This window comes from Mesoplodon bidens, assembly GCF_964165515.1.
Source record: "Mesoplodon bidens genome assembly, chromosome: 4".
Lineage (NCBI taxonomy): Eukaryota > Metazoa > Chordata > Mammalia > Artiodactyla > Ziphiidae > Mesoplodon > Mesoplodon bidens.
The window spans coordinates 74,030,158-74,045,642 of NC_138160.1; the positions used below are offsets into that span (position 1 = coordinate 74,030,158).

At 37.5% G+C, this 15,485-nt stretch overlaps 1 protein-coding gene across 1 annotated transcript in view; it reads left to right on the top strand.

The window, feature by feature from the left end:
* Window positions 1–15,485, top strand: part of ADGRV1 (adhesion G protein-coupled receptor V1) — a gene marked incomplete at its 5' end in the record, with an annotated part of 521,373 nt that overhangs the window by 161,962 nt on the left and 343,926 nt on the right. Inside the window, 8 exons of the mRNA XM_081231559.1 lie at window positions 933–1,071; window positions 1,245–1,430; window positions 1,700–1,932; window positions 4,327–4,475; window positions 6,075–6,276; window positions 6,798–7,017; window positions 9,066–9,305; window positions 10,738–10,887. Of these exons, the coding sequence (XP_081087685.1) occupies window positions 933–1,071; window positions 1,245–1,430; window positions 1,700–1,932; window positions 4,327–4,475; window positions 6,075–6,276; window positions 6,798–7,017; window positions 9,066–9,305; window positions 10,738–10,887 (1,519 nt within the window). The remainder of the gene's footprint in view (window positions 1–932; window positions 1,072–1,244; window positions 1,431–1,699; window positions 1,933–4,326; window positions 4,476–6,074; window positions 6,277–6,797; window positions 7,018–9,065; window positions 9,306–10,737; window positions 10,888–15,485) is intronic.

Below are 15,485 nucleotides of genomic sequence, written 5' to 3' on the forward strand. Positions count from 1 at the left end.
CTACTTTAGGGTCCCTGCACCTCTTTCTTTGCGGAATGGGAGTGTGTACCTTCTGCCTTCTGCTTTGGACCTGCTAGTGTTGGAGGGTCTCCTGCAGAGGCGGAGGGGTGGCTGTGCCTCCCCGTGGGGACAAGGACAGTTGCAGCCATAGTTCTGGGTAGTACTCCTTGGTGTGAGCCCTCCCAGAGTCCACCATTATCCCCACCAAAGAGCTGGGTAGGCCATGAGAGGGTTTCTGACTGTTTTTTAGATTATTTGCACAGCCCCATGCCAAGGAGAGCACACTGAGTAACATCAAGAATTCTGTGCTTTCAGCTCTGTTCCGTCACTAACCATGTAAAATAGGAGTTACTTCATCTCTGTAAGCTTGTGTGCCTTAGCTACAGAATCGTTCCTTAAAAAATCATCTGGATCAAAGATTTTATTATTCTGATTGTTCTAAAATTAGGACCTATTATTTAACTTGGGTAGTATGATCATAGGCAATTTTGTTTATCATAAATTTTCTCGTGAGGAGTGAGATAGCAGTTATCAATAAAGTAGTTGAATTTGTGTCAAAACTTTATCTTTTTGGTAGTTTTTTCATTAACATTGCATGTGTGAAGTGTTTACTGTTCTTTATTTGTACTTTGTATCTTGTGTAGTAAGTGAAAAGTCCATATGTACTCTTTTTTTATTCCTTTAAGCCTTCTACTTTTAGTGTTCAGCTTTTCCTAGTATTCTTGTCAAGCAGATTTACACAAGCTCAGTATTTTGGGTGTTACTGTCTTGGAGTTAAAAGACTTTTTTTGCTTTATAGTTGATAGATAGGGTTATTGAAATTCATAATATTCTTGAAATAATTGAAAATTGTTTATTGTTGAAGGATAGAGCAAATATTTAGGAAAAGCTCTTTCAATAAAAATGAAATATACATTTGTGTGTTGTTGTAGCCTCGTTCGTGGCCCAGCGATTTCTGGGGAGGTCACAGTGTACTGGAGGATATTCCCTCCTTCCATGGGGGAATTTGCTGAAACTTCAGGAAAACTAACAATGCGAGATGGACAGTCTGCAGCAATTGTAGTGTTACAGGTATCAGTATTACTGATTGCTGTTATGCCCTTTGCTGTGTGTGTGTGTGGTTGGGGGGTGGCGTGGTGGGAGGTGGTCAGTATCACAGAGTTCGTTGTTTTGCTTATATGATAGATATATTTTTTTAAAATGTTCAGCTTCTGCTGCTCATGGCTCTTTCTGTCCTTCTCTAGGCTTTGAATGATGACATTCCTGAGGAAAAGTGTTTCTATGAGTTTCAGCTCACTGGAGTCAGCGACGGGGGGGTATGGCGTGAATCCAGCAGCACTGCCAACATCACAGTGGTGGCTAGTGACTTTCCCTATGGACGATTCGCCTTTTCACAAGAACAACTTCGGGTATCAGAGGAAGTGCAAAAGGTGGAGCGTGAAATGCTTAAAATCTTAAATATTTTTATTTTGTATATTGTGAGTGATCTTTAAAATGTGTTTCTTTGTTCATATTCCAAAGTAAAGTGTTCACAAACTCATTAACGTGTTCCTGATATCATTTTAACGTAGAATTTATATACTTTGATAAATTTACATATAACTTCGACATAATCCTGGTAAATAGAATTAGAGACACTCAAAATTAAGTCTTGTCTGGTAGAGTACTCATCCAAAATAAAAAACTGCTTCTTGCATAGGTTAATCTCACAGTCATCCGTTCGGGTGGCTCTTTTGGCCCCGTGAGGCTCTGGTTTGAAGCTGTGAGTGGGACAGCTGAGGCCGGCGTGGATTTCATCCCTCCACCAGGGCAGCTCCTCTTTGAAGCGTGGGAGACGGTGAAAAGTGTGCACATTGAAATCCTTGATGACAGCCTTCCTGAAGGCCCTGAGGAATTTTCCCTAGTGATTACAAAGGTGGAACTCCTGGGAAGGTAAAGTAAAAGAGAAAAATAGGGAAAAGGAAACAAAACAGAGAGAAAGGATGAGTGAAAGCTAGGTTGTGCAGGGATTAATACTGAACTGACTGTAAAACAGTCTTTCCCTGCTTTGTCTCACATTTATGTGACACTAGACCAGGACAGTGGTGGCAAAGACTGTTAATTATACAATGTTCTAAAATAAAATTTTTCCCTGAAAGTTGAAAGTATGTGTTTCTGTTGTGTGAAGTCACTCTGGGCAGCAGGGGAATCGAACATGGTGTAGGCTTGCAGTAATTTGGTGAGGAAAGAGAGGAGCTGTTCTCTAGGTCAAAGGTCAGCTGGTGGGGCAGATTTTGGTTCCTCCATCTCTGTCTCTACACCAGGGAACAGGCTGGACTGAGAGATTTCTTTCCTTGATGTCTCTGAAGACTGTACAATATTGTCTTCTTTGTGATGAATGAGGTAGATGTTTGCCCAATGGCATTTTTGAAGCAGGGGAGAAAATTTGAGTAAAAGATGGTTGGTAGTTAATGCACCGTGTTTTCAGTGAAAATCAAGAGTTAACCATATTGAGGCCCTCTCATTCTCTGATTTACTGCAGTGACTTGATTAACAAGGGTGGGAAACACGTGTTGCATGATGAAATAGATGGAATACCTACAGGTTAAGTGGCTCAAGAAGCACCTCTGCACCTATGGCTTACATACAACCTTCAACTGGAATAATGTTTGCACTTAGATAGGTCCTAAAGGAAGTTTACTTGTGCATGCAATGAAAATGCTTTTGCATTTGTGATATGAATGCAATGCTTTAAAGCTTTTTTTAACTAAAATATTATACTGAATGACTTAGGCAGAGTGTATATCGTTCCCCCGGGAAAAATTATTGTGGACTCACTAACACTTCAACTCTTAAATTTCCCAGGTATGATTCTGTGTCTGACGATGGGAATGAATTTGTACTTCTATTAAGTGTATTAAAACTTGAGATGGTCACTGACTGTTTTAATTAAGTGAGTGAAGTTTGGTAAATGTAGCTCATTATGTGTGAGATTATATCTGTTTTTGACTAAGTGGGGATTGAGTCATTTGTCTTCGCTGCTGCTCTTTAAAAAGGCAATTCCTACTTAAGCTTAATTCTGAGGAAACAAGTTTTTCTTCCAGATAAATTTCTAGGCTTCCTTTGATCTGAAAAGGAGAGTAGTATAAACCCAATTTGCCTAGTTGCTAGAAAGTTTACTGCCTTGATATTCAGTTATGGTAAGCAGCTAAACTATGATCCATCTCAGACTACCAATAACGGTTTCTCTTATCATTTAATATTTTAACCCCCAGTTTTCTAATTTTGTCTTGTATATAATCTAATTAATGAGCGTTCAACCTTTCCAAACTAGGTAGGTTAAAAATACTGGGTAGGGCTTCCCTGGTGGCGCAGTGGTTGAGAGTCCGCCTGCCGATGCAGGGGACACGGGTTCGTGCCCCTATCCCGGAAGATCCCACATGCCGCGCAGCGGCTGGGCCCGCGAGCCATGGCCGTGGAGCCTGTGTGTCCGGAGCCTGTGCTCCGCAACGGGAGAGGCCACAGCAGTGAGAGGCCCGCGTACAGCAAAAAAAAAAAATAAATAAATAAATAAAAATACTGGGTAAATAGAATTTGGGAATTGAAGGAAGGACTAAAATGGTTTAGTGCCATCTTTTTTGGTGGCTTCAGGAATTAAAGCGATGTAAAACCCAGGAAGTCAAAACTTTTCTTTGATGGGGGTAATAGCAATCTTTAAAAGAGACTTTCTCAGCAGAAATATATTGCTAGACAAGTAAACTACCATCTATATGAAAGAATAGAGGCATTGATTTAATTGATATTCACAGAAACTGGAATATTTTCTTGAATCTTGATGGTTTAGCTTAAAATTTCTTTAGTGGCATGACACTCATTATATCCTTAAAGTAACTCTCTCTTCCATAAAAAATAAAATAAAGTAATCCTCTCAACCTAACACTGTAGATCTCTAGCCCAGCTGGTTTCCATCTTTGAGTGTACTACAATTTAATGTACATTCCCTTCCGTGACCCATTACTGTAGTATGTGTTCAGCAGTACATTCCTAGCCCCAGAGGTTCATTTTCCAACTTCTTCCCAATTTCCTAATAGTTTTATTATCTTCCTATTGCCTAAGTTTAATAACTTTATATTAGTTTTGGTTTTATGCAGGCAGTGATAATTGGGAACAGCACAGAAATATATTTCAAACATCATTTCAGAAAAGAAAAGTATTTTCGTGTTGGGATCTTTAAAAGGATGAAAAAGCTTAATAGGACTAAATTATAGGAGCTAATAGGACCCTTCTTCAATTCATGCTAAACAATTATACTCAGTTTATTTTATTTATTTTTTATGACTCTGAAAGAGGGTATGATTTTACCATCCAAGAAAATGGACTTCAGCTGGATCAACCTCCTGAAATAGGAGACATCTCCATTGTCCGAATCATCATAATGAAAAATGATAATGCAGAGGGAATCATTGAATTTGACCCAAGGTATACTGCCTTTGAAGGTAGGTTCAGTAACGTTACTTATAAATTTACCACCAATTTCTGAATTAGAGTACCTCAGCACGACATTGTCAGTTTGAATTGCCGTATGCAAATTTTCCTGGTTTGGGGTGTGTGCATGTGTGTGTGTGTGTGCGTGTGTGTGTACACATATATACACCTTTGTATGTATTCATATATACCTTTATATATATTTACATATTTATTTTTAAAATACATTTTGAGTTACCTTTGGGCAGTCTTGAATCTCACTTTTGTATGGCAAAGTGGAATGGTTGGGAATAAGGCATTTAGAGAAATTATGTTTAACTTTAAGATTGTTGAAATATTTATATTTTGAACACTTATGAATATATTTCTAATTTATGTAATGCTTAATTTCCTTTGTGATTAGAAATCAGTGAATATTCACTTCCTGATGAATAATCACCTTTGAAATATTTTACTGGACCGCAGGTGCAGGTAGTATCTGGACTCCTAGTCATGCTTTCTTGAAACAGTTTCTAATAGCAGCTTGCCTTATCTTGCCAATTCTCCCCTCTTGTAGAAGCAGAATGCAGAATATATGGTTATATTTCCTCCTGATAGAAGGAGGTGGCTGCTTTTTCTGATTTTATTCAAAAGCAGAATATGAATATACCTTTCAAAATAAACATGGTGTCTTGTTGCAATTAATTTCTTGGCTTCATTGCCTCCGTCAAATTCTTTCGTTATCTAGCCATTTTTAAAGTTCATCAGAAATCACTTTAGGAGTTGATTTGTATTGACTTCATGGGTAAAGTCATGGAAAACATCACCATTTTGTGAACTTCAGTCTACAGCGAGTAAAAAAAGGCTGCATTTTTACACCAACAGAAAAATGGGACTTGGATCTTTTTTTTCACTGATTTCTGTTTGATTCACTATCTTTGGGGATATTTGGGACAATGCATTTATAATTACAATGTAAGTTCAGTACTATTTAGCCCTGGCTAGTGTGAACGCTATTAAATGATATTTTAATATACATATGTTAGCATAGCTGAAGAAGAAATAAAATATGAATAGAATTTTTAAGTTGAAATCAAGCACTGAGGAAACATTTTCAGATTTACAAGTAGATTTCATAGGAACTGAAAATGTAACAGAATCGTCTTTATATATGGATTTTTCAAACACTCATGATATAAATAACATACACCTTATTTTTTTATATTACTGATGTTTCAGTTAAATATGCAGAAACAATCCAGAATGGTTTCCTTTGAGTACACATATTTTAAGTGTTTTTTGTGCTCATCTAGCATTGTCAAAAAAGCAAGGGTTATTTATTTATATGTGGCACACAGAGAAAGAATGGCTATGCTAATGATTAAATCAATTATTTAAATTCTAACTTACACTGCTCACTATAATTTTCAACTTGTGACATACTGTAGTTCTCCTAAAAAAATTGTCATGACATTTTCACTAATTGTTTTTTAAAGCAATAAATGAACTGCGGAAAAATTGAGTGCTTGTGTTGTACTGTTATATTTAATTGTCATGTTTGATTTGACTGAATCTTATAAAAGTCACTTGCTTTGTCTGGCATACTAATTAACTTCAAATTCCTGTTACAGTGGAGGAGGACGTAGGGATGATCATGATTCCAGTGATGAGGCTTCATGGCACTTACGGCCATGTGACAGCTGATGTCATCTCTCAGAGCTCTTCTGCAGTTCCTGGTGGTGTTGATTATGTACTGCATGGTAGTTCAGTCACCTTTCAGCATGGGCAGAGCTTAAGTTTTATAAATGTTTCCATCATTGATGACAATGAAAGGTAAAACTATTTAGTGATATTGGAAATAACATGGGCATATGTAAAGCATGAGTATTGTGCTCCAGTCCTTACCTATGTTTTGCACTGATAACAGAATTTTAGATTATACTTGTACCCATTGAAAAATGAGTGAGACACTTTAGGAGGTGCTGAGATAGGGAAAAAGGGATTGGGAGTCCATTGTGATTGTGCATCACTTTTTCTCAAACAGAAGAAGAAATAATAATTTTTATTCTTCTAGATTTGAAAAGTCTAATCAGAATGTGGAAACATCCTGCAGATCACTTCCTTAATGCATTAAGCAATTAAAAAGAGGGGAAGGAAGTCTAATAACTATGCCAGTTTATATAATATTGAAGTGATCATTTGTGCTTTTAGCTAAGCACCCTCTTCTTACCACTTGGCGTGTGACTACTGTGCCTTGAATATGTATGACCAATTTGGAAAATGACTAGTTATTTGGATTTTAGAAGCATTTTAATATGTTTAGACTCACAGAATTGCTCCTTCTTGCTATGCAGTGAATTTGAGGAGCCCATTGAAATCCTGCTCGTTGGAGCTACTGGTGGAGCGGTCCTTGGGCGCCACCTAGTGTGCAGAATCACGATTGCCAAGAGTGACTCTCCCTTTGGTGTAGTAAGATTTCTCAATCAAAGCAAAATTTCTGTTCCTAATCCCAATTCTACAATGATTTTACCCTTGATGCTGGAGCGGACTGGAGGACTCTTGGGAGAGATTCAGGTAGAGTTATTCTCCCCATGATTTAAAAAATAATTTGGATTGATAGATATGGTGTTGGATTTTCTTATTCCTTAAATATAGTCATTTATTTATTCACAGTCAGTAATACTTATTAATTACCTAGTAGGTATAAAGCAGCTTCTGAAATCCTTTGAAGTACATAAAAATACATAAGGCATATAACTGTCTTCAGGACACTCTTGAGAGAAAGTTAAAAATTAAATGAGGGATTCTGGTAAAACTCAACAAGTATTTGTAGAGGGCTTTCCATGTACCAGACCCTGTTATAGGCCCTGAGAACGCACTGGTGAACAAGACAGACTTCATCTCTGTTCTCATAAAGTTTTCAAACAATAAACAAAAAAATGAAAAGAAAATGATCTGATAACACTAAGTTTTTGGCAGGAATGTAAAATCAGGAGACACAATCATAAGTGACCTGCTGGCCACTATTGATTGGATGGTAAGGGTGTGATATTAAAGCTGAAAGATGATAAGAAAGAGGCGCTCAAGTAATTGTTAGAGGGATGAGCATTTGGGCAGAGGGATTAGCTAGTGCGGATCTACAAAGTTGGCATGTTTGCGGTATGCAGAGGTCCATGTGGTGGCTGGGCTTGGAAATGAAGGGATAACAGCACAAGATAGATCAGAGGGGCCAGTAGGTGTTTGGTCACAGAGAACTTTCTAAGCCAGGTTAAAGATGAGTCTAAGTGCAAATAGGATGCCATTAGAGAGTTTTAAGCAGGGGAATGATGTCAGTGTCACTGGGTTGTCAGCTCACTTATAACTGCTGTGAGGAAAATGGGTTGTCAAGAAGCCGGAGTAGAAGCAGGGAGAGCAGTTAGAAGGCTCTTGCCCTCTATAGCCCAGGGCAGAGCTGATGATGGCTCAGACGGGTGGAGATGCAGCTGGCCAGATGGGAATGGACATCGAGTATGTTCTGAAGGAAAAATTCACTGGGCTTGTGGAGGGGAAGAGAGTAATCAAGGATAACTGCTAGAATTTTAGTTGAGCAACTGGTTAAATTGTAGTGCTGTTTACTGAGATGCCGAAGCTTGGGGGGAAAAGCAGGAGTTCTGTTTTGGCCTTGTTGATTTGAGATAGCTACTAGACACCCCAGTGGAGGGGCAGGTAGACAGGGGGAAGTTCGAGTGTGGGTTGTGGGGAGGTCAGGACTGCAGACAGATTCAAAAGATGTTGACACACCTGGAGGCATTTGAAACTGTGGCCTAAGGAGTGTAGACAGGGATGTAAGGGGTATAGACCCAAGCGCGGGCTCCCAACATTTAGGGATCTGAGGAGGGAGAGCCAGCCAAAAAGATTGAGAAGTAAAGAAGGAAAACTAGGAAGGTATGTGTTATGTGAGTAACATGTAAGCCAAGGAAGACAGGACACAGTGTTTCAAGAGAAAGAAGCGGTCAGCTGTGTCCAATGCTGATGAAAGATGAAACAAGCAAAGAGAAGTACCCAGTTTTCTTTCTTTTTGCATATGAAAAGTATACAATTTTAAATTATAGAAACTTTAAAAAATGCATTTGTTGCAATATAAAATTTTTGTTTCTTGTAACAATTTATGAAAATTTCTGTTCCTCTTACACTAGGAATTTAAGTATATTTACTGCTGCACGCCCAGCAGACCTTTCACATGATTTTATAGTCTGATTCAAATAGGTTTTGATGGACAGAAGCTGTGCACTAGCAAGACAGTTTGTACTCATATTTTTAAAGTTCATATTACTCTAATATGTATATTTAGAATATGTACCTTTATGTTTTTGTTATCCTGTGGTGATAACAAATGACTGGGTATTCAGATCTTTCTTTACTTGTTAGACATTGCTATTCATGAAAACAGATATTCTATAGATACATAGCTTATATTTGCAAATATTGTTTTAAGCAACATGAGTTGATAGCATAGGAGTTTGCTGGAGATACTCTAGAATAATTTTCACATGTATTTTATATATTTTTAATACTACATATCCTGCTAAGTCATTCTTTGTTTAAAGCTGATCGTTTCTATTAAAAAAACAAACACCCTGCAGGTAAACTGGGAGATAGTCGGACCCAATTCTCAGGAAGCCTTACCATCACAGAACAGAGATATCGCAGACCCGGTGAGCGGGTCCTTCTCCTTTGGAGATGGGGAAGGTGGAGTGAGAAGCATCATTCTGATAGTCTATCCTCATGATGACATTGAACTTGAAAAGACTTTCATTATTAAACTTAAACTTGTGAAAGGAGAAGCTAAATTAGACTCCAGAGCTAAAGATGTTACATTAACAGTAAGTCCGACTTTGTTTTGCCCACAGAATTTTGGATTTAACGATTTATTGGAAAATGCATTTACATTTGTTGAAACTCTGTGGGCTTATGATGAATTGAAAGTTATAAGACCAAATGAAGTCATAGTAATTCCTGTGGGTCAGATGTTCTGGTTGTTATATTAGTTTATTCCATAGCCTCATTATTGATAATTTTTAAAGGCTTTAAGATAATGAGAGATACTTATTTTATACTTTCTGAGAAAATCTGACGTTTTGGGGATACTTGGCACTTTTAGAGAGGAGACATTTGTCATATCATATGCATTGGATATCTTTGCCATTAAAGTACACAAAAGTTCACAGATAGTCACAAGTCAGATTGTTGGAAGGAAGAATGGTATTTGTTCAATTAGGGCAATGATGGTGTGGATCAGATCCGAGTTCAGCATATTTTGCATGAATCACCCAGTCCATCTGGGCAGAAAGTACTGGGGACCAAGGTTACTGAAAAAAAGACTGAAAGATGCCCCTTTTTTTTAAGTTTGGAAAACACTCTTGTCTGGGGTCTGTATCAGTCAGATGTCTCCAGAGAACCAGAACTATTAGGAAATATATATGGAGAAGGAGAGAGGTGTTTTTTTTTAAGGAATTGGCTCATGGGATTGTAGGGTCTGGCAAGTCCAAAATCCATAAAGCAGGCTGGCAGGCAGGAAGCCCAGGAAAGAACCAAAGTTGCAGTCTTGAGTTTGAATTTTGTGGAGCAGACCAGCAGGCTGGAAACTCAAAACAGGATTCCTAAATTGCAGTCCTGAGGCACAATTCCTTCTTCTCCGGGAAGCCTCAGTGTTTGCTCTTTAAGGCTTTCAACTGATTGGATGAGGTCCGTTCACATTATTGAGAATAATTTTCGTGACCTCAAGTCAGCTGGTTGTAGATATTAATCATATCTGCAAAATACCTTTACAGCAACATCTAGACTAGTGTTTGACCAAACAGTTGGACACTGTAGCCTAGCCAGGATGACACATTAAATTAACCGTCACAGGGCCTTTGCTTCTCTCCATATTGTATTATATCATAACGAGTAGAAAGAGGTTAGCTAAACTTAACTGGTTAAATGAAGCAAATGAGAGGCGAATAAAGCTAAATTCAGTCATTGAAGTATTATCCTTTGGTGATTCTACAAATTGTAGTTTTCTGAACACTTATTCCCATTATCCTTGGGGGATAAGAACCTACCTGTTTTGGGTAACAATCAGTGTAATAAAGAAGGTTTTTAAAAATCAGGTAGCTAGGTGGATTATATCCAAGTATCATGATTGTGTTTCTTTCATTTCCTCAGCTTATCTTGTACATACACAATACATCAGTGTATTGATATATTGGATACCGTAATTTCATCCATAGCTGTTATATACATTTTCACTCTGCTCTCTGTTTCTCTTTCTAGATACAAAAGTTTGGTGATCCAAATGGAGTGGTTCAATTTGCTCCCGAGTCTTTATCTGAGGAGACCTATTTGGAGCCATTAGCTCTGGAAGGGCCCCTGATCATTACTTTCTTTGTCAAAAGAGTCAAGGGCACTTTGGGAGAGATTATGGTATCATTTTTCCTTTGATTTTTAAGTAGAGTAGTAATTTGCCTAACAACTGCAGTTGAGAGGAACAGAGAAACTGTGTGTTCTGGAGAATTAAAGTTTTAGATATACTGAAGTGACGTAAGTTTTCACACACGCTGAGAAGGCTCATTGGAGCACCTTTGGACTCTAGCCAGCACCAACCTCTGGCTGTCTTTCTAAATTCAGTTACAATTAAGTTAAAAAGATCTTTCTCACATTTAATGATGAAGAAAATGACTGAACTATTTTGTAATTTTTTGTTTGCTATAATGTGAAGCTTTTCCTACTGAACAGGCCTATCCATGATTTTTATAAATTGCTTAATATAGTCTTAATTTATTCTTTTTTTGGATATACCTCTTTAAATGTGTTTATTATTTTAAGAACTTTAGAACATTGTTTGAACTGAGTTAAATGTTTGTGGAATCCTTGAAACATTTCAAGAAAACATGGCTTGGAATCACTGCTGTAGACTGTTACTCTCTTAACATAGATCAATAGACATATATTCTTTATTTTCAATATAATCGAGATGCTCTTGTAAATCATCAGCATATTCATTGAACAGATCAAGGTTATCTGTTTGCTAGCAAAACATATTTTGTGAACTCTCTCTATAAACTTACCTCTTTTCCTGTATTGGTGATTAATTGTTACTTCCTCAGTTGAAACTTTATGGTTTGGAGGTAAAAAAATTCTTAGAAGATAAGTTTTTACAGATTTTGGGAGAGGGGAAATTCTTAATTTCTGAAATCTTAGATATCCTCTTTTATTTTTTAAACATTCAATTTTCTCTCAAGTTTTTTTGTTTTTTTAAAAAAAATCTTTATTGGAGTATAATTGCTTTACAATGGTGTAGATTCTGCTTCATAACAAAGTGAATCAGTTATACATATACATATATCACGATACCTCTTCCCTCTTGTGTCTCCCTCCCTCCCAGCCTCCCTACCCGATCCCTCTGGGTGGTGAAAAAGCACCGAGCTGATCTCCCTGTGCTATGCGGCTGCTTCCCACTAGCTATCTATTTTACATTACGTAGTGTATATATGTCCATGCCACTCTATCACTTTGTCCCAGCTTACACTTCCCCCTCCCCGTGTCCTCAAGTCCAATCTCTTGTAGGTCTGCATCTTTATTCCTGTCCTGCCCCTAGGTTCTTCAGAACCATTTTTTTTTTTAAGATTCCATATATATGTGTTAGCATACGGTATTTATTTTTCTTTTTCTGACTTACTTCACTCTGTATGACAGACTCTGGGTCCATCCACCTCACTACAAATAACTCAATTTCGTTTCTTTTTATGGGTGAGTAATATTCCGTTGTCTATATGTGCCACATCTTCTTTATCCATTCATCTGTTGATGCACACTTAGGTTGCTTCCATGTCCTGGCTATTGTAAATAGAGCTACAGTGAACATTGTGGTACATGACTCTTTTTGAATTATGGTTTTCTCAGGGTATATGCCCAGTAGTGGGATTACTGGGTCGTATGGTAGTTCTATTTTTAGTTTTTTAAGGAACCTCCATACTCTTCTCCAAAGTGGCTGTATCAATTTACATTCCTGCCAACAGTGCAGGAGGGTTCCCTTTTCTCCACACCCTCTCCAGCATTTATTGTTTGTACATTTTTTGATGATGGCCATTCTGATTGGTGTGAGATGATATCTCATTGTAGTTTTAATTTACATTTCTCTAATGATTAATGATGTTGAGCACCCTTTCATGTGTTTGTTATCAATCTGTATATCTTCTTTGGAGAAATGTCTGTTTAGGTCTTCTGCCCATTATTGAATTGGATTGTTTGTTTTTTTGATATTGAGCTGCATGAGCTACTTGTAAATTTTGGAGATTAATCCTTTGTCTGTTGCTTCATTTGCAAATATTTTCTCCCATTCTGAGGGTTGTCTTTTTGTCTTGTTTATGGTTTCCTTTGCTGTGCAAAAGCTTTTAAATTTCATTAGGTCCCATTTGTTTATTTTGTTTTTATTTCCATTTCTCTAGGAGGTGGGTCAGAAAGGATCTTCCTGTGATTTATGTCATGCAGTGTTCTGCCTATGTTTTCCTTTAAGAGTTTTATAGTGTATGGCCTTATATTTAACTCTTTAATCCATTTTGAGTTTATTTTTGTGTATGGTGCTAGGGAGTGTTCTAATTTCATTCTTTTACACGTAGCTGTCCAGTTTTCCCAGCACCACTTATTGGAGAGGCTGTCTTTTCTCCATTGTATATTCTTGTTTCCTTTATTAAAGATAAGGTGACCATATGTGCATGGGTTTATCTCTGGGCTTTCTATCCTGTTCCATTAATCTGTGTTTCTGTTTTTGTGCCAGTACCATACTGTCTTGATTACTGTAGCTTTGTAATATAGTCTGAAGTCAGGGAGCCTGATTCCTCAAGCTCCATTGTTTGTTCTCAAGATTGCTTTGGCTATTCGGGGTCTTTTGTGTTTCCATACAAATCGTGAAATTTTTTGTTCTACTTCTGTGAAAAATGCCATTGGTAGTTTGATAGGGATTGCATTGAATCTGTAGTTTGCTTTGGGTAGTAGAGTCATTTTAACAATGTTGATTCTTCCAATCCAAGAACACGGTATATCTCTCCATCTATTTGTATCATATTTAATTTCCTTCATCAGTGTTTTATAGTTTTCTGCATACAGGTCTTTTGTCTCCTTAGGTAGGTTTATTCCTAGGAATTTTATTCTTTTTGTTACAATGGTAAATGGGAGTGTTTCCTTAATTTCACTTTCAGATTTTTCATCATTAGTGTATAGGAATGCAAGAGATTTCTGTTCATTAATTTTGTATCCTGCTACTTTACCAAATCCATTGATTAGCTTTAGTTGTTTTCTGGTAGCATATTTAGGATTCTCTATGTATAGTATCATGTCATCTGCAAACAGTGAGAGCTTTAATTTTTCTTTTCCAATTTGGATTCCTTTTTTTTTTTTTTTTTTTTTTTTTTTTTGCAGTACGCGAGCCTCTCAGGGTCGCAGCCTCTCCTGTTGCGGAGCACAAGCTCCGGACGCGCAGGCCCAGCGGCCATGGCTCACGGGCCCAGCCGCTCCACGGCACGCGGGATCCTCCCAGACCGGGGCACGAACCCGCGTCCCCCGCATCGGCAGGCGGACTCCCAACCACTGCGCCACCAGGGAAGTCCTGGATTCCTTTTATTTCTTTTTCTTGTCTGATTGCCATTGTGAAAACTTCCAAAACAATGTTGAATAATTGTGGTGAGAGTGGGCAACCTTGTTTTGTTCCTGATCAGAGTGGAAATGGTTTCAGTTTTTCACCATTGAGGATGATGTTGGCTGTGGGTTTGTCATATATGGCCTTTATTATGTTGAGGTAAGTTCCCTCTCTGCCTACTTTCTGGCGGGTTTTTATCATAAATGGGTGTTGAATTTTGTTGAAAGCTTTTTCTGCATCTATTGAGATGATCATATGGTTTTTCTCCTTCAGTTTTTTAATATGGTGTATCACATTGATTGGTTTGCATATATTGAAGAATCCTTGCATTCCCGGGATAAACCCCACTTCATCATTGTGTATGATCCTTTCAGTGTGCTGTTGTATTCTGTTGCCTAGTATTTTGTTGAGGATTTTTGCATCTATGTTCATCAGTGATATTGGCCTGTAGTTTTCTTTCTTTGTGACAACTTTGTCCGGTTTTGGTATCAGGGTGATGGTGGCCTCGTAGAGTGAGTTTGGGAGTGATCCTCCCTCTGCTATGTTTTGGAAGAGTTTGAGAAGGATAGGTGTTAGCTCTTCTCTAAATGTTTGGTAGAATTCACCTGTGAAGCCATCTGGTCCTGTTCTTTTGTTTGTTGGAAGATTTTTTAATCGCAGTTTCAGTTTCAGTGCTTGTAATTGGCCTGTTTATATTTCTGTTTTTCGTGGTTCAGTCCCGGAAGGTTGTGCTTTTCTAAAACTGTCCATTTCTTCCAGGTTGGCCATTTTATTGGCATATAGTTGCTTGTAGTAATCTCTCATGATCCTTTGTATTTCTGCAGTGTCAGTTGTTACTTCTCTTTTTCATTTCTAATTCTATTGGTTTGAGTCTTCTCCCTTTTTTTCTTAATGAGTCTGGGTAATGGTTTATCAATTTTGTTTATCTTCTCAAAGAACCAGCTTTTAGTTTTATTGATCTTTGCTGTTGTTGCCTTCATTTCTTTTTCATTTATTTCTGATGTGATGTTTATGATTTCTTTCCTTCTGCTAACTTTGGGTTTTTTTTGTTCTTTCTCTAATTGCTTTAGGTGTAAGGTTAGGTTGTTTATTTGAGATCTTTCTTGTTTCTTAAGATAGGATTGTATTGCTATAAACTTCCCTCTTAGAACTGCTTATGCTGCATCCCGTAGGTTTTGGGTCATTGTGTTTTCATTGTCATTTGTTTCTAGGTATTTTTTGATTTCCTCTTTGATTTCTTCAGTGATCTCTTGGTTAATTAGTAATGTATTGTTTAGCCTCCACGTGTTTGTATTTTTAACAGATTATTTTCCTGTAACTGATATGTAGTCTCATAGCGTTGTGGTTGGAAAAGATACTTGATATGATTTCAATTTTCTTAAATTTA